The sequence below is a fragment of the Micropterus dolomieu genome, linkage group LG03 (genome assembly GCF_021292245.1).
Source record: "Micropterus dolomieu isolate WLL.071019.BEF.003 ecotype Adirondacks linkage group LG03, ASM2129224v1, whole genome shotgun sequence".
Taxonomy (NCBI): domain Eukaryota; kingdom Metazoa; phylum Chordata; class Actinopteri; order Centrarchiformes; family Centrarchidae; genus Micropterus; species Micropterus dolomieu.
Window position 1 is genome coordinate 5,524,756 of NC_060152.1, and position 23,369 is coordinate 5,548,124.

At 40.9% G+C, this 23,369-nt stretch overlaps 1 protein-coding gene across 8 annotated transcripts; it reads left to right on the forward strand.

Annotated features, from left to right (window-relative positions):
* The first annotated feature begins 27 nt into the window (after window positions 1-27).
* Window positions 28-22,821, forward strand: etv1 (ETS variant transcription factor 1). 8 transcript variants are annotated; one of them, XM_046045598.1, is made up of 15 exons: window positions 503-580; window positions 680-964; window positions 1,076-1,292; window positions 1,563-1,665; window positions 2,083-2,173; window positions 2,499-2,546; window positions 7,058-7,111; window positions 13,596-13,725; window positions 15,013-15,201; window positions 15,964-16,211; window positions 18,775-18,846; window positions 18,936-19,004; window positions 19,115-19,284; window positions 20,853-20,954; window positions 21,441-22,821. In XM_046045598.1, exons 3-15 carry the CDS (start codon window positions 1,156-1,158, stop codon window positions 21,660-21,662), a joined length of 1,635 nt encoding a protein of 544 aa, XP_045901554.1. In that variant the 5' UTR covers window positions 503-580; window positions 680-964; window positions 1,076-1,155; the 3' UTR covers window positions 21,663-22,821. The 8 variants fall into 8 exon arrangements, with proteins under 8 accessions (XP_045901552.1, XP_045901551.1, XP_045901556.1 ...); XM_046045597.1 differs by having other exon boundaries at window positions 680-925; XM_046045599.1 differs by having other exon boundaries at window positions 680-868.
* Window positions 22,822-23,369: the final 548 nt, after the last annotated feature.

Here is a 23,369-nt window from a genome sequence, read left to right on the forward strand (position 1 = left end):
GGAAAGCCTGGATATAATGGTTTCATAAGGTTTTGGCAACATGTGGGAGTTACTGGCCAAAACGCACTTACCTTGTTTATAGCGCCACCAGCTGGTGGACGTGTCATTTTTTGTGTCTGAGGTTTGTGCAGCAGTCTAGACTTCTGTTAATTTCATAACTTTTATGTTGTGGGCTTCAAGGGGGGAAATCAGAGGGTTTGGGAGCCACCAGCCTTCCATGCGGGGCCCCCTCATTAGTTAACGAAAGGAAACAGGTAACAATATGCTGTTTGTTGCTGAACAGTTTTAAAAGCCATTCAGGGGAAAAATCGCAACAGTGACTGCGTTAGCAGAGCTGACATAGCAAGTTCGCTAGGTAGTAAATTAACTCTGCCTTGGCTTTAATTTAAACGGCTGGCTTTGTGTTCACATGTCCTATTTTTATTTTTGTCTGCATTATAGTTTGTATTGTATTTTAAACAATGTCTTCGAATTATTAGGCGGCTAACAGCAGACAGTGGTTGTAGCCTACTTTCACGTTAAATCAGGAAGCTGCAGGGAAACAGCCACGTTAAAACTTTCCCCACTACACAAGCTTTAGGTTAGGACACTCTCTCTTTTATTGTATGTTTAGGAAGCAGTGTTTAGTTTTTTGGAAGCTGTCCTCGGTTCTGCCCGGTGACCTGTGCTTTACTTCCAGGTCAGTGCCTTCTGCGGGTCTTCGGCACTCCCAACAATGTATCCCTTACAGGAGAGGGGAGAGAGCTGGCTCTCCGGCAAGTCTCTCTGGAGGCTCTTGAAAACACAGTTACCATGGACACAAACTTGACCGGGAGAGGAGTGTGTTTGTGTGTACACACTGTGCGAGGAAAGACGAGAAGGACTAGGGGTAAAGACAGGACTCTGTGTGTGCGTGCGCGCACGTATAAAGGGAGGGAGTGTGCAGGTGCAGTTTGCATGCGTGTAACTTTAAAAGCATGAAAAAGTACGCTGAAGTATGGTTCTGCTATTATACAACATGTCCAGACTTAAAAAAAGAAACACCGCACGACACTTCAATGTTACCATTGCCTTCTCCCGTGCTTACCGCCTGCAGCCGTGCGTGATTGACTGCCAGCAATCTGATCCAGTGAAAGACATTGACAACCAATAGGAAGCGGAGTGCGGCTTGTTTCCATGGGAGGCCCAGAGAGGCGATGCCAAGGCGCTAGAAAGCAGCACAGCGAGCGGGGAGAAGCGCAGGCAGCAGCCGGGACTGTGGAGATCCTGCAGCCGCTCTGTGGCACTGTGGCGGATGAAAGCGAGGTCGTTAGGTAACTGCATGTTGGGGTTTTTGTTATACTTTCTCTCCTTTCACAAGTTGATTCTATCGTGTAAAAACATTTCGCTGCGCCCTCCAGCTCAGCGCGCTCCTCATTTACGCACGACATTTGCAGATAGTCAACTTAACTTTACAGCATCGCCGGAGGTGTTGTCGGTAATTTCGGTTAAAAAACAGCAGCAGGAGGTTCCTGAACTGTGACTTAATGAATGCATCTCAGGTCCTCTTTCTCCATGCTTTTAATCCATCTCGCTTTTTGAAGGGTGACCGGACAGGGGACTTTGCAGATCGCTCGTCAATTAAAGCCACATCGGCGCAGAATGGATGGATTTCACGACCAGCAAGTGCCTTACTGTAACTCCAAAGTGAGTGATCATTTGTCAGAAAAACTTGGAAGCAATCAGATAACTTTAATATCTTTTATTGTTGAAAAAATATCTTCGCTCTATTTTCTCTGATCTCATGTGCCTCTCTCCCTGCTCCTGCCAAGACTCATTTCTCCCTCAGGGATAATTTAAGTTCCATTTAATCATTAAACATAAACAGCTGAACAAGGTTCCCACTACTACACAGTGTTATTGATGATGCACCATGTTACAACTTGTTAATTATATCTAATGAGTGAAGCTGAGGTTCCTTTGAATGGCTGTAGCTCAGGCTCAGTCTCATTGAGGCTCTTCCATTTGCTCTTTCAGTTGCACATGTGCTGCAGCCAACAACAGAATCACCACTCCAGCAAGGAACAGAAAAAGATTGATTTGTGTCTTTTTGTTTTTTCGCAGAAGCCACAAGAAAAGACAACAAGCTGCCAGAGGCCAGCACATGACAGAAAGAGAAAATTCATTAAGTCCAACTTGGCTCTGGACACTGAAGGTAGGCAGAGGGCAGAGGGAGAAGTTAATTTCACGGCTCCTAAACATTTAGCAAAATTCAATTGGTTTGTGGCCACCTGCGCGGCTAACTACAGAATCTCAATTACAACACAGCGGCCTGTGATGATTCTCACAAGCCTCTGTCAGTGGTCAGAGACACAAATTGACTTGTTATTAGCTGCACACGTGCCCAATGAGCTCCAGTGGCTCTGACGGCATATCAGCCCGCCATAATGAAGTCAGTTGTTTCTGATGCTTCTCCTGGGCTTTGACTGTGTCTTTTAACTGCCTTCATGCCTTGTTCTCTGCTTCGGTTCCCCCTCCAGAGCTCTTCCAGGACCTCAGTCAGCTGCAGGAGACTTGGCTGGCAGAAGGTGAGTGTTTTAAATCTCGAGCAATAAAAAAAGGAGGAGAGATGGGTAAAAATGGATAGGTTGTGAGGGGGGAAAAAAGCTGCCTGGAGTTACTTGCCTAGCGTCGCAGTCCAATTAAAAGCCTGTGTGGAAGAGGCACCTTGTGTGTCATGCATACATTAGAGACTGTGAGCGAGGGGTCTTGAGGGAGACCGAGGAGGCTCTACCCAGAGAGTGTCATTACAAATTACCAGGAGAAGTCTCTCCGACGCTCACTGTCTCTTCTGCTTTTGGCAGGAGCTAACGCGCTGCACACCAGCCGCCGCCACCACTTCCACCTCCACCAGAGCTCTTCTGTAGCCTACCAGCTCTTTCTCTCTCACTCACTCGCTCTCTCCTTTCTCTCCCTCTCTCTCGCTCTCTCTCTCTCTCTCTCTCTCTCTCTCTCTCTCTCTCCCCCTTTGCTTCATCTCAGCACACCTCTCTATCTTCTCCAGCTGTACCATCACCTTGTCTTCTTCAATTCCATGTCTTTGGCGACAAAAAAAGAATGGATCTATAATTTTTTTAAATTTTTATCGCAGACTTCCAAAACACCAGAATCAGTTTCTCTAAGTTGAAATTTTTTTAGATTTATCCATTTCTTTGTTTTTTATTTTTTTATTTTTCTAATGGCAAGACTTGCTCATTGTGGTCTAACTGAGACGTGATGCTTCAGGATTTAAGCGCGAGTGTCCTCTTTCCACCGTGTCTGCAGCACCGAAGTTTTGGTTAGTGGTGAATATCGTTCATCTTTCTTTGACTTTACCGTGTTTTTATGTGCATGTGCTTGTTCCATTTGGTTTGTTGGCTTGACTTTTGTATTTGCATCTCACTGCGAAGCAACTTGCTTTGAATATTGCATGTAATCTGAAAGTTTACATCTCGGTAGAGTGCGAGTTGGGTATTTTATGAGATATCGGAAGTAGTTTTTAAAACCAGAAATCCAGACATTGTGTAAAGTTGTACAGTGTGAAAGCACATAGTTGCTTTGAAAGTGTGATTTAAATTAGTTAAATGTATATAAATCTTGAAAGTAAAACAAATTGCCAGTATTTTCTCTGTAAATGGGCCAAAGCACAGGTGTAAAAATTTTTTTAGACTGCATCTTTCATTTACTGCATGTACTGGTACATGCATAGGGTTTAAAGAAAAGAAAAACATTATTTATTATTATAAGTTTGCAGTTTAAATTAATTTGAAGTTCATGTGAAAATCTTTATGTTTTTAAAAATCATTTGTATTGTTAAAAAATATTGTTGAAGTTATATTTAGTCCTTTAATGGAAACCTGGATAATTAGAAATTATGAGATCAGATCCATGTCAACTGTAAAAAGGCACAAATATTAACTATTTTTTATATTATGCTGTTTCATTTGTGTAAAACAAGTAAATTTGAATTAATTATTAAATTTAATTTTTCTGTCATAGCTGGGGCAATAAAATACCAGCCTTCCCTCAAAGATATCTACTTCCACATATCTCTCAGTGCTCAGATTGTAAAGCCATAATTCTAGTTATAAAGTAGAACTCTAAAGTGCACAGTATAATTGAATCAACTGAAATACTTTCTTTAAAATGAGGATTGAGTCATAATACATCCCCTGGAAAAGTGTCTAGAGAAATTTTAGCTTGCACCCTTCACACAGGTGAATAAGACTCTCAATCATTTATAGGCTCCATCTATTCTTCAACACATTTGAAAGTGCTCACAGTGCAATCAGAAGCTTTTAAAAAATGAAAAGTATGCTTTGAAACAGATATTGGAGTAGTTGAGTCGACTCTGAGCTGCAGTTAGATTATGAGGTAGCGCGGCGCACACCGCAGGGCGTGTAAAAGAATAAGACACGATTTTAATATTTCAGTATCCAAAGTGAGAAAAGAGACAGCGGCGGCTGATAAGAGGTATTACTGTTAAAGATTACAGTTCTGCCTGTCATGGATCAATGTGATGATGTACGCTTCAAGATTGTAGATTTAATGAATGACTTCCTGTCCATTAAGATGAAAAGGAATACCTCGCCATTTCTAAGATTTATTAGTTCAGGTAATTGGAACAAGAGGAAGAATTATGAGAGACGGACTGAATTTCCGACTCCAAGACTGGGAGGTTGAAGAGGGTTTGTCATCTGACAGGCGTATGTTTGACACCCACAAACCACATGTACCTTTCTCGCCAAAAAGTGTCATGCATTAGAGATTTTTTACTTTAAGAATACTGTTTTTACTTTTGTTTATGTAATGATTTCTCTATGAAATACTGGTGCTGGCAGCATCATTTATCTTGGATCTCTGTGCAGACAAAATGTTCAGTTTGTTTAAAACTCAACCTTGCACACAGAGCTGTTGCAGGTTAAGTCTCTGTTGCTCCGGCCTCTCGAATACAGCATTAGCAACATCTCCCTTTTCATCCACGCTCTTGTTTTTGATTCTGTCCTCTCTATTTTTTGGGGGGTTGGTTTTGTGAATGGCGGCAGATTTCCAGCTCTGCCGTTCTCCCCAGGAGTTTGTTGCAGGGATCAGCTGGCTCATTCACAGACTGAGGCCAGTGACTCATCCATCCTGTACTTCCTTTTGGACACAGAGACACTGCTGGCCTCTTTTTTGTTGTTTTTCATCTCCTCTCTCCTCCCTTTCCAAGTTAGGTTCTGTGAAGTTTCTGCGAGTTTGTTTGTGTTGTAACGATGAGATGAGTTCCACCCTCATTTCTGTATTTTTCATTGTTGTGTTGGTTTAGCATTTTTAAGGAAAATTGGTTTTGACTACTGAAAGGAAAAGGGGAAAAAAAATAGAGTCAAAGTGTTAAGAGCATCAGAAGGGTTGAGTATGACTTTCCTTTGTGTCTGTTTTCGGTCAATTTGTTATCAAAATTTTCGTGTAATGGCCCTTTAAGAAAGCATGCAACAAAGAGGAGTATTGCAGCAAAGCAGCCCAAGTTATTCTCCAAATCAACAAAAACTCCACCAGGCTAAAATACAAATTGTATTTTAAATAATGGCATACAATAGTGTGTTGATAGTTTACAGCAGAATCCTCCTTCCTACCTCTTTGTTTTCTGTTCTCTTCACCCGCTTGACATTGTTGGAGCAATTTCTCCTCTTTATCTGCTGATTGTTTACTCTCCTCAATTCACACCTCTGGCAAGAAAAAAAACCTCCCTGATAATCATCAATTTTTTTTTTTTTTTTTTTTGAAGATCTCTATAGACACGTTGAGACATGTTACTGATCCTGTGATAATGAGGATCCACCTCATTGTGTATATAAATAGACATGCTAATGACACGTTTAAATCTCCTTTTGCCTTTTGCCAGAGACTCGAACTTGAGGGACATAGAGAACTGTCACTGAGTGAAAATGTGTGTGATATAAATATGTACATGCCTAATTGGAGCCGGAGTGGAGCAGGCTTCATTATTTTAGCATTAGCCTGAGTGCAGGGGCGTATGAGGCGCAGGTGAAGCATTGGAAGGTTTGGAACAGACCTAACTCGGTAGGTACAGGTGGATTCACCAGTAGGGAAGAAGCCAATTAGATACTGTTAACAATGGGTGTTTGGCTGCTGGCAAGGAGTGAGAGCCGAGGCTGCAGAGCAGTCAATGGACAAGGCGACCTCAGGAAGTGGAATTAGGAGGTAGCCGGTCACTTAAAGCTAAATATTATCTCCCTCGCCGGCTGCCATTTGTTGGAAAACATGGTTCATTGTAGAATCTTTTTAAATCATGGAAAACATATTGCTCAAAACATTTCAAGGTTATTTTGTACACTGATATTGTCATGTCTATAATTTCTGTTTGTAGTAAGCCATTTTTCAATTTTTCAGAGTCAGATTTTATAAAAACAAGTGATGAAATTTTTTAAGTTTTTTAGAGATTAACCTGTTTTAAGATTAGTTTTGGATACAGTGTCTGTATATTGATACGAAACACAATAAAGCGTTAAAGGTTCAGAAAAATGGAAATCTAAACAACTACCGTTCCATTGCAATTGGACAATCTTCATCTGCTGAGGAAGATTGTGTAATATGCTTGAAAGCTCAAGAGTGGCTACTAAATCTCTTGTGGCGAGATTGTTTTGTCAAAACTAAAATCTCATTCAATTCATGAAATTTTTTAGAGAGGATTTGTTGAAAAGTAATGAAAAAGAATTAGTCATTTGAATTTTTTTACAAGTTAAAAAAAGACTTGACTAGAGAAAAATGAGCATATAAAACCTTATTGCACATTAAAAAAACAGCGTCACCATATAATTTCCATCACACTAAAGAATAACAAAGTACTCCTTGCCCTGATTTCCTGTAACACATATTTTTCGCAGCTGTGTTCTTTAACCGACAGCAGAGGCAAACAATGCAGGAACAGGCCAACCTAATGTCCCAGGAGACTGTTTGCCAGAGGAGGGTATTGGACTGTAGAGAGCTGTGATCAATGCTGCATTGTCCATCAACATCAGAAACAATCATCCTTTTTCTTCTTCTCTGCTTATGTCTTTAGCTCAAGTTCCCGACAATGACGAGCAGTTTGTTCCAGACTTCCAGACCGAAAACTGTGAGTAAGACACCAGTCTTGTCGCTGGTTCTCTGTGTCTCTGTGTCTCTGTGTGTTTGTGCATGCGTTAGTGCTTATGTTTGGGTGTGCGTCAACATCTGTGGTGTTTTTTTCATTCGTCTCGACTGGTGTGTTTGCACTCGGGGAGAGTGCATGTGGCGGTGTGTGTTTTTCCGTGTCTCTCAGTAACCTCACCTTTGCTCGCACAAATGTTCTCTGGAGAGCTGCAGCAGTCTTTCGGGTCTGCAGACAGGTGCATGGGTTGGGGGGGGGGGGGGGGCGTCTCTCTGTCTCTCTATATATATATCTGTCTCTCCCTTCCCTCTCTGTTGCTCATGTACCGCTCACCAGCACAGAGATATTATTGCACTGTGTTTTATTTGCATAAACATCAAAATATTGTGGCAGATTTCTTTTATGGGGTTGAAGTGATATTTTTAACTGCAGGTAGGCCAAACTGCTGTCAAATGATGGCTGTTCTGAATTTTTTTTTTTTTTTAAATAAAATCTAAAATAAATCTAAAAAATGCTCCTAGGTGACCTTTCCACAAAGTGATTTTTGTGCAAAACATCCAGTGTGGTTAGATTTTCTAAATCGGGCAGTGTAATATTAGTTAGTACCACATTTATCCATTTCAGTTGAAGGCTTGTTGGCCTTATAATACACCTCCCAATCTTCAGTGGGGATTTTTTACCTTCTTTCTCTATTTTTCCCCGCAGGAGAAAAAAATTCTGTTTCTAAGAATACTCACAAAGAATTAGATAAAAATGTATATAGCCTGACCTGAGCTGATATTACACTCTGGGTAATAAGGATGATGTGGTTAGTCATACTTCACCTGGTTGTGCACGGTGGTTGCACACAGTGACTGGTGACTTGGCACGGTCCACTTCTGGAGGAAGTAGTGCCAAGGTGGGGACAGAAATGGAGTGAGTTGAGCTCAGTGGGACCCGGAGCGAGCACATGTCTTTCAGATGAGCCAAAACACCCGTGAAACTGTGAGAAAAGATACAAAACAAGTCTTCCCTATGTCCTCAACGCCCTTTAACCTGAAAACAAAGTTGGACAAAATGCAGAAGTGAGGATTCTTACCTAGGACAAAGAGAAAAGGTCACATGATATTTGCATTGGCATCCTCTTAGTTTTACAGTAGATTATAAAATTCTAGCAGTCAAAGAAAACATTTGGGTAAGATTAAGCAGCAATGGGGCTGGCATTAAGCTAGATCACAGACCTTTAACCTCTTTTGAGCCAGACAACAGCCTGAGATCCTCAAGCCGGTTCCTGTTGGTTGCCTACATTAAATAACAGGGGGTCTTCTCTCTCTTTTTTGCTATCAATTCTCACCCCTTAAACGACAAACCTGAGGAGCTAAGGCTGACAAGAACAGTGTCTTCCTTTAAAACACACGTCTTGCTTTTATGCTGTAAACTTTACGCATGCCTTCAAATGTCTGTGTAGTTTTTTTGTTGTTTTAAGGCTGTTGAATATTAGATTTAAATGCATAATAAATATGCAAATACTGCTCCACAGACTGAATAAACACAAGCTTTGATTAAGGAAACCATAGTTGTGAGGGTGTAAAAACAATTCATCTCATCTTCCCTTATATCCTTGAAATGTTTGCCCACTCAGATCTTTTCCATTCATTAGACTTGGACTTTGTATTATTCAGAAGATACCACAACAGTAAAGTAAACACCTGACCCTTGGGTGTGAATTAGCTTACCCTAAAATCCAAGGTGGAGTAGCGGTGTAGTGTACAGTAGAGAACCAGAGGTCACCGAGACTGTCCTGTTGTCCTTCAGAGGTAGCCAGGGTGGGTGGCCACGGTGGCAGGAGACTGCTGACCATCTGAATTGTCCTGTTGGCAAACCTGCAGCAGACTGGAGAGGCACTGACAGATGGCGGGAGGGTGAGGGCACCGTGGTTGGGCGCTCGAGCAGGCATCCCAGCCGGCAGCTCTCCCATATGGGTTTCACCGAGCCGAGAGATGGAGGGGCGGACAGGAAGAGAAGATAGAGAGACAGAGATGAAGATGGAAAGAGATGTAGCTAGAAGTTGTACCTAAAGAGAAAAGAGTTAAAAGGACAGTGACTAAGGGTGGAAGTAACTAATTAGGAATGTCATTACTGCAACAAAGCAGCTTTGATGTGTAGTTAGAAAAGCCTGGCAGTATATTATTTTCAATCAACAATCCCATGAAAAAAACTAAATCAACAGTCAAGGTCTGTCTCCAAAAACTGATATAGTTTATTCCTCTGCGCCATAGAGCAAAATTTTTTGATTACTCCTTTTATGTAAAAAATTACACTGCCAAGCTGTTCTAGGAAATTGTTTAGTCTTAAACATTTAATTTGAACTTGTGACCTGTTTTTAAAGATTTACTGTACATCTTTGAATGAATCCGCTTTGGGCTGAATTGTCGTAGTGTGGTGAGACGGTTTAAAGCATTGTTAGTTTTTATCTTTTCGTGTCATTTGCTGACATCAATAAAAATGTAGATAACAGCAGCCTTGTCCATAACTCAGTAGCCTATTTTTCTAAGCATAACTTGTCAATTGTAAATTATATAAAATTCAAATTTGGTTGTAAAGTTAACTAGTGTTGCTGAAAAATGTCTTTGATAGTTAGCATTAGTCAGCTTTAAAAAAACATGTCCAGTTGCGTTGTTAGCCTAATTCTTTGCAAGCTAGCACACTATCTGTGCTAGCTTGTTGGTAGTATTAGCAAAAGAAAACAACTAGTAGTAGCAATAGTATTTTTTATTTTTTTCATGGTAAAATATTCTGACAGGAGTTTAATAAATTGCAGTTTCTTATTTTTAGGAAACAGAATCCATTAGACTATACAAAAAAATGAACTTGCATTCTGATAAACAAGAATGGTCATAATTGTTAACCCTAATTATTATCTGTTGTTTTCTATCAATACTCTCGCCCCTTTTTGAATTTTGAATTATCTACAGCACTTTTTATTTTTATGTAAATAGATTTTTACACTGATAGTTTTATATCATCTTCAGTAAATCAATAGTAAAGCAACAGTATTTTTTTTTTTATGGTTTGTTATTCTGGTTAGTTGGCAGCTGGCAAAAGAATAAAAGGTGGAAACAGTAAATCAAATTGAAAGGGGGAGAAAGAATCTGTGTCGAGGAGTACTGTAACTTCAAATATTGCAGGTTTGAAATTCCTTCCCAAAGTGTTATTTTATATGTTCATGGTCTTAGATTTATTACCTCTGGAGAAGCCATGGCAGTTTCCTTCAATGTTGACTTCACACTCTCCATCTATGCAGCACAGAAGCAGCATGTGAGCGGCCTCGAAGCAAAAGTGTCCTCAGGCTGAAGGAGGAGAAGGAGAATTTTCTTTGTCTCAAACTCCAACACAGATGCTTACCATTAGCATAACTTAGCAGGGAACGAAGGAATAGAGGAGGTGTAAAATGAGGCCACACATTACCAGCAGATCTGAGCCTCCATCATTTAACAGCAAAAGCGAGCACCTACAGTAGGTGAAAATGGAATGGAAGGTTTTTCGCTGTTGCCAAAAGACCTGTAATTTTTTATGAATGGACTGGAGAAATATCTGCCAAACATAGGCTCTGGTTCTGCCAAAACACACAATTTGTACCTGAGAATACATAACGTTTGGGGCCAAGAGTTCTTTGATAACATACTGAAAGGATTGGCAGAAACATGGCAGCACTCTTGTAGGAAAATCTAAAAGTAATGTGATACATCTGTAATATTGAACACTGAATCATTCTTTACTTGACAAAGCTGAAGAATCATTTTTTCAACATGTGACCACATTGTTGATTTAACATAAAGCAAAGAATTATATTTAATCTTTACACCAAAGACCCAAGGAAATTGCAGAATATTTTAAAGTTAATGGCACAGGGAAAAAAAGCAAAAACAACATTGGTATTCAAAATAGACCCAGTAATTGTTCTAACTGCTTCTTTAAACACCCTACCATCTTGGTTAATCAATATGTAGATAATGAGAGCAATCAAGCAGTGATGGGCATGACATTCTGGACTAAAAAGGAAGTCTCTGTTTTAGTCAGAGGCAATACCCTCGCTATTGATTTGTGTACCTTGGCACCCCACTGACGAAATCTATTGTGACATTTCCATTTCTAATTTAAGGCCCTGTGCTGCTGCACACATGAAGCTATTGTTAATATCTCATATGACGCTTACAGTTAATCACAGCATTTTTATAGCCATTACTGATACATTTCATATGTAAATTGAAAAACACAGAAACTGAAATTGATTCAGTGAAGGTAAGAAATGTAGTCCAGCATCGGGTGAGCTGCAAACCAGACGTCCGGGAGGCTCTCGTATTAAAGTAAAAAAAAAAGAAATACACGTATGTTTATTGTAGTAGGTAATTAAAGTGACCCTGAATGTGATCTCTACATGCAAAACTAAAGTATTGTTGTGACTCCGTAATCCCTTAACGAGGCTCTGCCATGCGAGCGTCGTCAAAGGTCTCCCCTCAGGAAGTGTCTCTTTGACCTCCGATCGATGACCCGGAAAGGTCAGGCCCCCAGCGAGGGCTGCGAACAACCCCTGAGCTTTGTCATGCCGGGCCCGTGTGGCCCGTCCCCCAGGGGCTCGGCTGTGCGTCAGATGGGGTGTTGGCAGATCGACCCCTGCTCGTACGGCAGCTGTCAGTCAGCCGTGAGAAAACTCCCCAAAACATCCTCCTCTCTCATCTCCTTGTAGCCTTAGAGACATCCCTGACTGTGGGTGTATTTAAAAGAAACATATTCCCAAACCACAGATTTGAGTCTTTTGGGTCATCAAATGTCTAAATGTTTGTACTTTAGTTGGACCAGGAGTTGATGGATTTCCTGTCTCCATTCAGAATTTCCTGAAGCTATGTTTTTAACTCAGGAGATGGCCATCTCTCAGCCTGAAACGTCAGTCAAAAATCATCCCCTTCAACCACGACTGGCCCTCTCTCGTGTTTGATAGAGCGCTGTGGGATGGCCTCACCGCTGCTTTGTGTGCAGTCGCGGTGAGACGGCGATTGGCGAGGCAACCCGAGCCTGACTTCATTCTGACTGACTGGGTTTTCGTCAGAAGCGCAGCCAATTGGATTAGCGTTGATCATGACTCGAGATGATGGGATGTTAATCAGGACTGATCAGGCACTTAACAGCCTCTCAGATGCACCAGGCTCACTGCGGGGCCATAGGTAGAGAGTGCAGCCCCCCCCCTTCAGATCAATGAGCACTGTTGTCGTCTGGAACGTACTGACAGCCAGCTAAGAAGCAGATAGAGCATTTATAGGAGCTTGCCGCACACCCAGTTTTATGATTGTCATATTTCACTAACAGAGTCGCTGTCAGGAAAAGGCCGAACAAATGAGATTTGAAGTGAGTTGTTTGTGTAAGTGATGGCCTGCCAAATCTGTCGGTGGATGGACGCTTAGTCTTTTAACTTTAATTTATCCATCATGAATTGTCTCAGTGATGAACTGGTACACATTCAAGTACACATACTGGTATCTGTGCTGCAATATGGCTGTTTTCTAATTGGGGTAAAGCTGCTCGGGTACTGTAGACCTTCTATCACGGTATATGAAATTCTATATCACAGTAACTGTATATATCACTATACAATAATTGTTCTGTAGATTCAATTAAGAGATGGTTTAAAATAACCATGCCATACTGTACTTCATCACATTTAATTCATTTATTCTTTTATTTGGAACTTCCTTACAAACAAAAACAAGTCCTCCTACTCTGTATTTACAATTTCACTTTCCTTCTCCATGTTTTCTTGTCACTCTCTTCTTCTGCAGCGGTTGGCAAACCAGCTTAGAGGTACATTACCGCCACCAACTGTCGCTCTCACGTCACATGAAAAGGTGTTAAACAGTCTTGCTGCCCAAATTATATTATGCAAGATCGTGCAATAATCCAGCCCTGATTTGTTCGAATGCCCGATCCTAATATATATTAGAGACACTAAGGGACCGCTCCCGCAGTGGAAACGGTATTGCCAGTCTGTACCGCCGGACTTATTTCTACCTATATACCGTCATATCGCGCAACCCTAGAAAAAGGGTTAGACAGCTGTGTCCTTTTGTTAAATTTTGGACAGTGGCCACTACAGGTACCTAAAGGCACTGATTTAAACCGGCAGCTTTGTCTTCCCCAAAATGTATTCGTTGTATTGTTTTCCTTAATTTTTTTTTGTAAATGATTTATAGGATGTGACGTAAGGATGGAGGTGGTGGCTCAACCTGTCAACCTATCTGCTAATTCTAAATTATAATAAATTGAAGTTTATTGAGTGAATTAAAAAAAAAAGTCCAGCACCTTCATTACAAAAATTCATTTGCACCAGCTCTCAAAACCCACATTCTTTAATATGACAAGTTACTATTTGACAGGGAGGTGGTTCATTGTCATTCAGTATTTGTTTTTCTTCAACCTTCTTCCTCTCTCTGTGTAGTGGCTTTCCACGGACTGCAGTTGAAGATCAAGAGGGAGCTGCACAGCCCGTGTTCAGAGCTGAGCTCCAACTGTAGTCAGGAACGGCCCTTCAAGCTCCAGTATGGAGAGAAGTGCCCATACAACGTCAGGTGGGCACCGCATGACACTGACTCAAAATAAACTTACACAGGACTCAAAATGCCCCTCTGAAAGACAACTCTTTCATAGTTTTAGATTGGTAACATTAAAAAGAAGTTATAAGTACAGCTATTTCCGTTCCACATTCTGCTCTTAACCAGCAACAGGAGTGTATTTGTGTTGATGTGCACCACCCATGTCATTAGTTGAGCATTTTTATGTTTTACACTTTGACAGTGACAGTTGTTTTGTAGATTTTCAACTAAAAATGTTCAGCACAATATTATATTGATTTTTGTATTTAAATGAAAATGACATTTGCTACACATTTCAAATAAGATGTACCAGATGTACCACTGCAGGTATCTCTTATTCAAAGTAAATCCAAAGCACCTTGTGACAAGTACAGTCATGTGGGGTTGTTTTTGTTATTTTTACTTCAAATGAACTTGAACTGATTTGCTTTGTAATATATATCATTCTTTCAGCTTGCATGTTCATATAATGACCTTGTACGCAGGGAGCCATCTTTCAGTGGTGAATCATAATGTGTGATTCACTTGCTCACCTGGCGACAACTGCTCAGACCTATATAAGGGACGAAAAAAGGCAAAGTCTAACATTTGGCAGGGCATTACTTTACATCAAAATCTCCACAGTGTGTGCCAAGAGGTGATGTGACATTCCTTAATATATCCTTTGGAACAAGTCAGCATGCATCTGATTCAGCATTTGATTTACAAAATACCACTATGGAAGGACAAATGTGTGGCAAACAAAATGGATTCATTATGATATAGGGAATGGACATTTTTACCAAATACTGATTTTACATTACAAAGAATACAAAAGCATCTCTGACATGATGCTCTATAGTATTGGAAAGTAACATGAAGTAAAATAACAACATAAAATGCAATTTCCTCAAATAACAGTAAAAGATATAATAATTTTCTTAAGTTGCTCTATTTTTTTTGTTTGATTTCTCAAATAAGATTTTCTTTTCAAATTTAAGAAGGATCTGGGTAACCGCAGTAACGTATGATCTGGATTTACTGTACTATCAGGTATCCTTTGACAAAGACAAACACACCTAAAGCATAGAAACAACACAATCTGATGCAGTATGGATAAAGCCTTATTCCAACACAGCTAATTCAAACTAATTCAAAAATGCTCCATCATCATGAAAGTTTACATATGCAGTATGGACATGGCCGAGAGGAATCAAACCCCAAACACTGGCAGCCCTAGAAGCATATTTGACTCCTGTCTTGTGGCCCTTCTTTTTGCCACAGTGCCTATGAGCAGAAGCAGCCTGCAGGAATGAAGCCCTCCAGCCCAGTGACTCCCCCCTGTAGCACCCCTGTGTCCCCCCTCCATCATGCCTCACCCACGGCGGCCCCAACACCCAAACCAGACAGGACCTACGCCCACATACCACCCTCGCAGCCGCTCCCTGACAACGCCTACTCTATGGACCACAGGTACTGCAGCCCGCAGCCTTTTACATTTACATCACATTTACATCTGGGGCTTTTAGCTGGCGGTTGTACTCAGAACAGATTATAATAAGGCCACAGCAGCAGATGTAAATCAGAGTTTTAGGAACAGTAGAATCTCATTGGTTGAGTGGATGTTCAGTGGGAGGAGCTAACAAACTGCAGCTTTTGAGAGCACGTTATCTAATCGCAGAATTTGAATAAGAAAGACGTGTCCCAAATATACTGAACAACAAATATCTGAAGGGCAATGACATTATACAGAATTCATGGTCTTTTTTTAAATTAGACGTTAGAGAAAACTCTGAAAAAATAAATAGGCCTATGTTTTTGTGTTTTCTACTCTCTTGACATTTTCTTTGTTCTAAGTGATTGTAAAGTAGATATTTGGGGGGGTTGGACAAATAGCAAGCAATTTGAAGCATTTGAGCATTTTTAAACTATTTTATAGACTAAAAGATTCATTAATTCATTAAATTGCAGCTCTGCTTTCAGCATAGTCTTCATTATTCTTTAATAAATTCTAGTAAGTGGGCCTTTGAGCTTACATTGTTTATTTACATTTTCTAATGACTTATTTAAGTAAGATAACTTAAATATTGTCATGTAATATGTATTCTGTTGTTCTAACTTGGCATTCATTGTCATCATGCTCTTTTACAAGCCGAGTAGAAGTAAACACATTGAAGTTTCTGGCTCTTTTTGTCTGGCTGATAATGAATCCACTGATTTTATGGTCCTCCTCAGATTTCGACGTCAGCTCTCAGAGCCGTGCCACTCGTTCCCCTCCCCGCCAACGATGGCTCGGGACGGCCGGCCCATCTACCACAGGCAGATGTCAGAGCCCAACATCCCCTTTCCTCCTCAAGGCTTCAAGCAGGAGTATCCCGACCCCCTGTTCGAGCACCCGGCCATGATGGGGGCGCCACTACCGCACACATACCCCGCCACCATGATGATCAAACAGGAGCCGAGGGACTTCACCTATGACTCAGGTGAGAGATTTGAAAAAGGGCTGTTGAGTGGGTGTTTGTGTGTTACCTTGAACTACTCTGGGAGTGAAAGAGCTATGAAGCGACAGCCGCCCTTTTTTTTCTTGCTACCAGAGCGTTATCATTTCAGGAATGGAAGAAGACAGGAGAGGAGGGGGTAGCGTTTATTGAGTTTGCCCATTATTAGGGCAGGGGATCTGGTTGGGCCGGGTGTCTGCGCCTTTCGCCATTTCCTGTGGTGCTCTAATAGAAAAGAGGGGGGGCTTGGGGGTTATGCCTGGTCACAACCCAAAATCCGCCCTCCCACTCTTGTCCGCTCCCTTAAGTTAGAGAGTAAAGGGAGCTAATCATCAGCCCCGCGGTCTCTGTGGAGCCTGAGGCTACATCAGGACATGAATGAACATACGCCGGACTGCTGGGTTCATTCATGAGGTGGGCATAGAGGGCCCAGGAGAGGCAGAGCTGCAGGAGAGTCTGTGTGACCAGTCAGGGAGAAAAGCAGCTTCTTCCCATGGCGATGAGTTCTAGAAAAACACTGTGGGACTCTTTCAGTCTGTTTTCTTAACAGCGGTCCTGCAGTTTTTGTCAGTGAACAGCAAAGAAACTGTGATTTTTTTTGTCACCTTCCAGTGGCAAGTTCACTTTGCCAAAGTTGTGAGTTTCACGACCGAGTGGCTTCTAAATGACTGAAATTAGCAACACTGGATAATTTCAGAAACAAACTGTGCAGTTCGATTCCCATAAAACCAAAAGATAGAGAGAAAATCTGCAAATTCTCACTTTTAAGAATCTTGACCCAGCAAATTGTTGAAACTTTTGCTTGATAAATGGACTAAACAATGAATAAATTCTCATAATTGTTATCTTTTAATTTTTATGATAATAGGCTTAGCCATTAGTTAATTGTTTCAACACAAGGATGTTAGAGGTACATTTCACTGACTTGTAATGAGTGCAGCAGTAAAATAAAGTTTGAGTCCTAACTTATTGTCATTACAAGCAAACATTAGTAACACAGTGAAGGTCAGAATTAACCGTAAAGATTATAAATAAAGAGACAGAGAAGGTATATTTTCCTTTATAGTCTTGCAATGTTGTGTCCGTTACTGTGCTGTATATCCAAGATGGAGCATCAGAGTGAATTTATTAGCAGTCACAGTGCAGCATGTTGACTGGAGCAGGCCTGTTGGAAAGGATGGGAGGGGAGCTGGTAATTTCATTAGCAGCAATTTCCTCTACAAGCCCATTACTTTGATGAAGTTCAGAGAAATGTTTATGGGCCTAAATGAAGGGCCTCAGTCTGTTTATTGAACATTCACTTTGTAACCTGTTCTGCCGTTTTTTGATCACAAGCCACGGCCGTAGTGTCTGTGCTGTGGGAGGTTCTGACATGGACAGTCAATTTGGACAGTTATAAAGCATACTGGTGTATACAGGCTTCTTTCTGTACAAAAGTAAATTACGTGATTAGACATGTAGTTAAGGAAAATAAGCTGAACAAAATCTCTCAAACGATGGGCCTTGAACAAGATGATATTTATATATAAAAATGATACAGAAACGTGATTATTTCTGCAAAAGATCAATGAATCCAGGTGAAAGTTTGTTCGCTTGTTATGTCCATGATGTTGATGAAAGATAGAAATAATAAACAGATATGTTAAGGAGTGTTAAGGAGAAGGTTTGAGAGTTAGAAGTTGACAAGACAAAGTGATATTGCACATTTTATTTTTCTCACTTACAATAAATAATTGTACAAGGTAAATGTATTTGTCGTATCCCAACAGGGTTGTAAAATAAGATGCACTTGCTCGTTCCCTTTATGCTACAAAGCATAACATGATATACAAATACAAAGACTAAATGAGCAACAAAGTTAAAGAACTGTATTGGTGTTCAGATTTGATTGAATTTAGCTCAGCATCTTAAACAGCTGTCAACACACATTGATTAAAATGTTGCTAAATCTTGAATGGTGTATGAAACCATCACCTTTTTCCAACTGAGACCCGCCCACTTCAAACCAACTGAGATGCTCAGAGAAAAAAATTGAAAATCAGCCACGTGAAATAACCACAACTGTTTTAACTTCAGCAGACAATAGTGTGTTTGTGTAGGATCCAATCACTCATAGTAAGAAAATACGACATTTAGCTGTTGGCTAACAAAACGAAGTTACACAATATGACAAAGAAAGTAACACCTTCAGGTCCGTGTAGTTTTGATCTGAAAAAGTGTGTAAAAGCTTGATCTTGACCCCTCACATTATGACAAAGCTTACATCATGTGAGCTTGTGTTTTCACACGAGCGCCATGTTTTATTCGGTAGTAAATCTTCCTGTGAGTGGGGACGCTCTGAGCATGTGATAGCAGCCGTGTGATATAGTGAATTCGCCTGTGGCTGGGAGCCATTGCGATGCCAACACTGGAGGGGATATTCTTTAATCAGAGCCAGTGGTGCATTGAGTGAACAGGCTTTGACTGCTCTCAGATAACTGAGATAGTGTTCTTAATGCTGCCTTCGGGCCCTTTAACACCCACTCTCCCATTCTTGCCTGGCTTTCAGCAGAAGTGCCTAGCTGCCATTCTGTCTACTTACGGCAAGACGGCTATTTGGCTCACACTAACAGGACTGAAGGTACCAACAGTGATTTTAATGAGTGTTCTGATGGTGCACTTTGGATTTAGCTGAATTTTATATCAAACATTTCTTTTCTTGTTTTTCAGGTTGTATGTTTGACAAAGTGGTGAGGCATTTCTACGACGACACCTGCGTGGTGCCTGAAAAGGTTGAAGGTGAGTCCTCCCCAAGTGCAGCGAGTACTTTTAAATACTACATTGAAAACTACTCCCTGTGCAGTCATGTTGAATCACCGTACAGTAATGGTCCATTATGCGTCCTGTAGGTGACATCAAGCAGGAGTCGGGACTGTACCGCGAGGGCCCGTCGTACCAGCGCAGAGGCTCGCTGCAGCTGTGGCAGTTCCTGGTGGCTTTACTGGACGACCCGGCCAACTCCCACTTCATCGCCTGGACTGGCCGCGGCATGGAGTTCAAACTCATCGAGCCAGAGGAGGTGAGAGGCTCAGAGAAACATTATTAAATATATTTACAAATGTGAGAGTAATAACAATCCATTTGATTTTAAGCACTTTTTACGTAACCTAAGGACACCTTAAAAAACATTTTTGTAATTCTCATTTCTCACACTACTCTTTAAGCGCAGCCTTAGGAGCATGCCACATTGAATTTTACTACATATATTGCTTGTGTATGTGACCAACGTTGGAATCTTCGACTTTTTCAACCGATAAGTCAAACAACAGAAAATCGTCAACATTTTTCAATAATCGAAGGAAAAGACCAAACAAATGTGAAGATTTGCTTGTTGTAAACTGAATATCTTTAGGTTCTGATCTGTTGATGTGATAAAATAAGCAACTGGAAGATGTCACTGGGAAATCACGTTGGTTTTGGCAGTACATGTAAAATGATCAACGGATTGATTTGATAATGAAAACAATCATGTGGTGCAGCTCGAGTTCAGTGATTTACATTTATATCTGTCCCTGGTGGAAATGTGGATTTGCCAGTAAGTGAGCAAAAAATGAAAACGGGTTGCGTGAAACATTTAGGCAAAATTAGACAATGTCAAAGGTCAACAGTTGAACTGAAATAAACAATGTTCTCTGCTCTTGAAATGGTCACGTTAGGCCTGGATTTAAAATAATAGTTTGTTTTTCTTCCATCCAACTGACCCTTAAGGCCGTCCCCCGCTAAATTTTTCACAGGACATATTCCTAAAAATATAACCCATGTTGACGGTTGGGTCTTTTGAAATGGAAACAGAGGCTGGGTGTGTGTGTGCCCACACCACACACAGAGGGGCTCAGTCAGTGTTGCTCACTCTTGGGGGATGGAGGAGGATGCAGGGTGCAGGCGGGTGGTGGGAGTATAGAACGGAGGAGATAGAGGGGTAGCTGGCAGCGGTCCACGCAGCCCAACAGTGTCTAGAGGTACGAGCCAGCTGCAGCTAACAGGGGGGACCATTCATGCCATCAGGTGACCAAACGCACTCGCTTTGGTACGCCGCAAACAAACGTTAGCTAGCAGCTTCTGCCTTTTCACCGGGCAGGTGTAGCATTTTGGTGAGAAAAGAAAGCACTGCACTGATGTTTTTTTAAATTTTTTTGAGGGGGGGGGGGGTCTTTTTTGGTGCAGGGGTCCTAGAAAAGCAGAGATAGATGACCAGAAAGAGAGAAAGGGAAGAGAGGAAAAGTGAGAAATAGAGTAAAAACTGTAGAGGAGAAGCTGAGGAGAACACTGTGGGGCTGTGAGTTTGGGCTGCGAGGCCGGGTGGTGGGTGGTCTGGCAGACAGGTGCTGTAACATCTGCTGCCTCCTCCGCTGGGTGTGTGACAAGCTCCTAATGAACACATCCTTGGTCAGGTCTGCTCAGGCTGGACGCACTCTAATTACTGTTATTAGGAAAATATGGATTAATAAGTTTGTTTAACATTTCAGCTGCCACAGCGTTCTTGTCGGGAAATCAGGTCGACCGTGCGTGTTTGTGTTTGCTACGTCTGCATTTTGGCATCCTGCTCTTGTTTACTGGCTGCTTCTGTGTTGTTTATCTGTTCCAAAGGTGGCACGTCGGTGGGGGATACAGAAGAATCGACCGGCGATGAATTACGACAAGCTCAGCCGATCGTTGCGCTACTACTACGAGAAGGGGATCATGCAAAAGGTAAAAGAAATCCTAGAATATACCAAAAATAAAAAGTAAAGAATATTTAAAACATTACAGGAGATCCAAATCTTTGCTCAAATGGATCTTTGCTAATATATGCATATTATAAAAACAATCAAATATTACTACTGCTATTATTACTACTATAATATTACTATTGCTACTACTTGTTTTATACTAACAGGAAATGATACAACACTTATATTACAATACAGTTGGACGTCAGTCGAACTGCAATTTTAAAATGTTTAAACTGCCAGTCAAACTCAACAAAGAGACAGCAAAATGTTTTTCCAAATTGTTATTTTTTGCTTTCTGAGTTGTTCCACTATCCACAGTAAGTAAAAAAAAAATTTAGCTGTTAGCAGCTCTTCCATTTCCTTTCTGCAGTGCATTGTGGGTGAGTTCTAGATCCACAACACACTCAAAATTTCATTGTTTTTTTTTGTTTTTTTCATCCTCATCCTGTCCGTCTCCGTCCAGGTGGCCGGCGAGAGATACGTCTACAAGTTTGTGTGCGACCCTGAGGCCTTGTTCTCTATGGCGTTTCCCGACAATCAGCGGCCGGTGCTGAAGACAGACATGGAGCGGCAGATCAACGAGGAGGACACGGTGCCGCTGTCACACTTTGACGAAAACATGGCCTACGTACAGGAGGGGCCCTACTGCCAGCCGCACCCCTACAGCGAGGGCTATGTTTATTAACGTCAGCCCCACACACTCAAACACACACCTCCACTCTCCCCTCCCCCGCTTACCTTCTCCGTCCATACACCTAAGACTGTCATGTCCTCTAATTCACAGTCGCTCCAGGGAATAAGACTGAACACTCACATGAGGCGGAGCTTTCCCTTCTCTCTCTATGTCTCACATAAACACATCCTCTATTTTGCTCATGTCTTTCTGACGTCCAAGCCGCACAGCAGGATGGAGAGTGCACTTTATGGACAGGAACGGCGTGGTGTTAACCTGCCAGGAACTAGCTATGTGGTTGGCTTTTTACCGCTGTTTATGTTTGTACATTAATGTGAGAATCATTCTGTTTGTTTGTTGTTTTTTTATTCTTATGATTTGGAGCATGTGGCGCCCTGATGAGACAGGACTCAACGGCTATTTCATGGTCACCCAAGGACTGAATCTTAGACTTCCTGCAAAAGAAACAGTCTTGTCTGCATATGTGCAGCAAATCGGAGGATAATCACTGTTTTGTTCGACTGTCCTTAAGCTTGTCCTCAAACTGCCATCCTGTACTTTCATGCTCATTTAAGTGCATACTGGTAACGATACGTTGAAGTAATAGACTTGAAAAAGTAATGTCATAATAAAAGACAAATTCAGCTACCATCCGTGAGAACTGCCTCACCACCAGATTGAGCACAGCACCTCTGTCTGTCAATGATCTCTGCCCCTCGTCCAATAAAATTGTAGATCTCATCATGTAGGTGTTTTTGCTGTACCAACAGCCAAACAGAAGCACTAACTTACGGGTTAATACTTCCGGTCAGACTTGTGCTGATTCACTCGATTTGTAGTGATAAAAAATACTTTCTCTACGCATCACATGTGAATGGCCTGTGTTTAGGTTAATCAATAAAGCTATAGGCCGCTGTAAAATAACTCATTCACTGTAAACAGAAGTTTTCCTTTGTATTCTGAAATACATCAAAGCAGCATTCATTCATTTGTCATTCGGGTGTTCAGTTTTTCAATTAATAACAGGTAAAAGTGTATGTACAGTTAAAGTGGACACAGCAATCAATCAACACATTCGGGATATTATTTGCATCCCCAGATAAAAAATACAGAAGTGATTTTATTGGCGTAAACAATAAAAAGCTAAAAAAAAAAAAAATCAAACATGAAGTCAAATATTTACCTGATTTTGTTTTTTTTCTGTTTTGTTCCAGGTGAACATGAGGTGTATATTTTGCTTAAAACCCGTTGCTTTGCCATTAATAGGGTTTCTTTTTGGTAAAAAGGTATAAGAAATATTTAGAGTTTTATAATGTGATGAAAAGAATTCATGTTATAACAAAAATATTGTTCCATTGTATAATCAGGTAAATGCACATTTTGTTGCTGCTTCAAATTGTAAGTGTGTTTTCTAGTCTCAAGAAGGAGAAAAAAAAAAAGAAAAGAAGTGCGGCACTTATGGCCTGCTATTCTAGATTTCTCTTTTTTTTTTCATTTTGACTTTTTTTTTTTTTTATTTGTTTTTGTTCAATTTGAGCATTAAAAAATAATCTGGTCAGTCTGAGGTTTGTTTCTCGAGGTTCACATGTGTGGGATGGGATTGGCGATAGCAAAAACTAATAAAATAGTTCTGAAAAACAAAGATTTCTCCACGTTTAAGATGTTTTACAAAACTAATCATTATATAAATGCAATTCGGTGGTGTTTTTTGCACTGAAA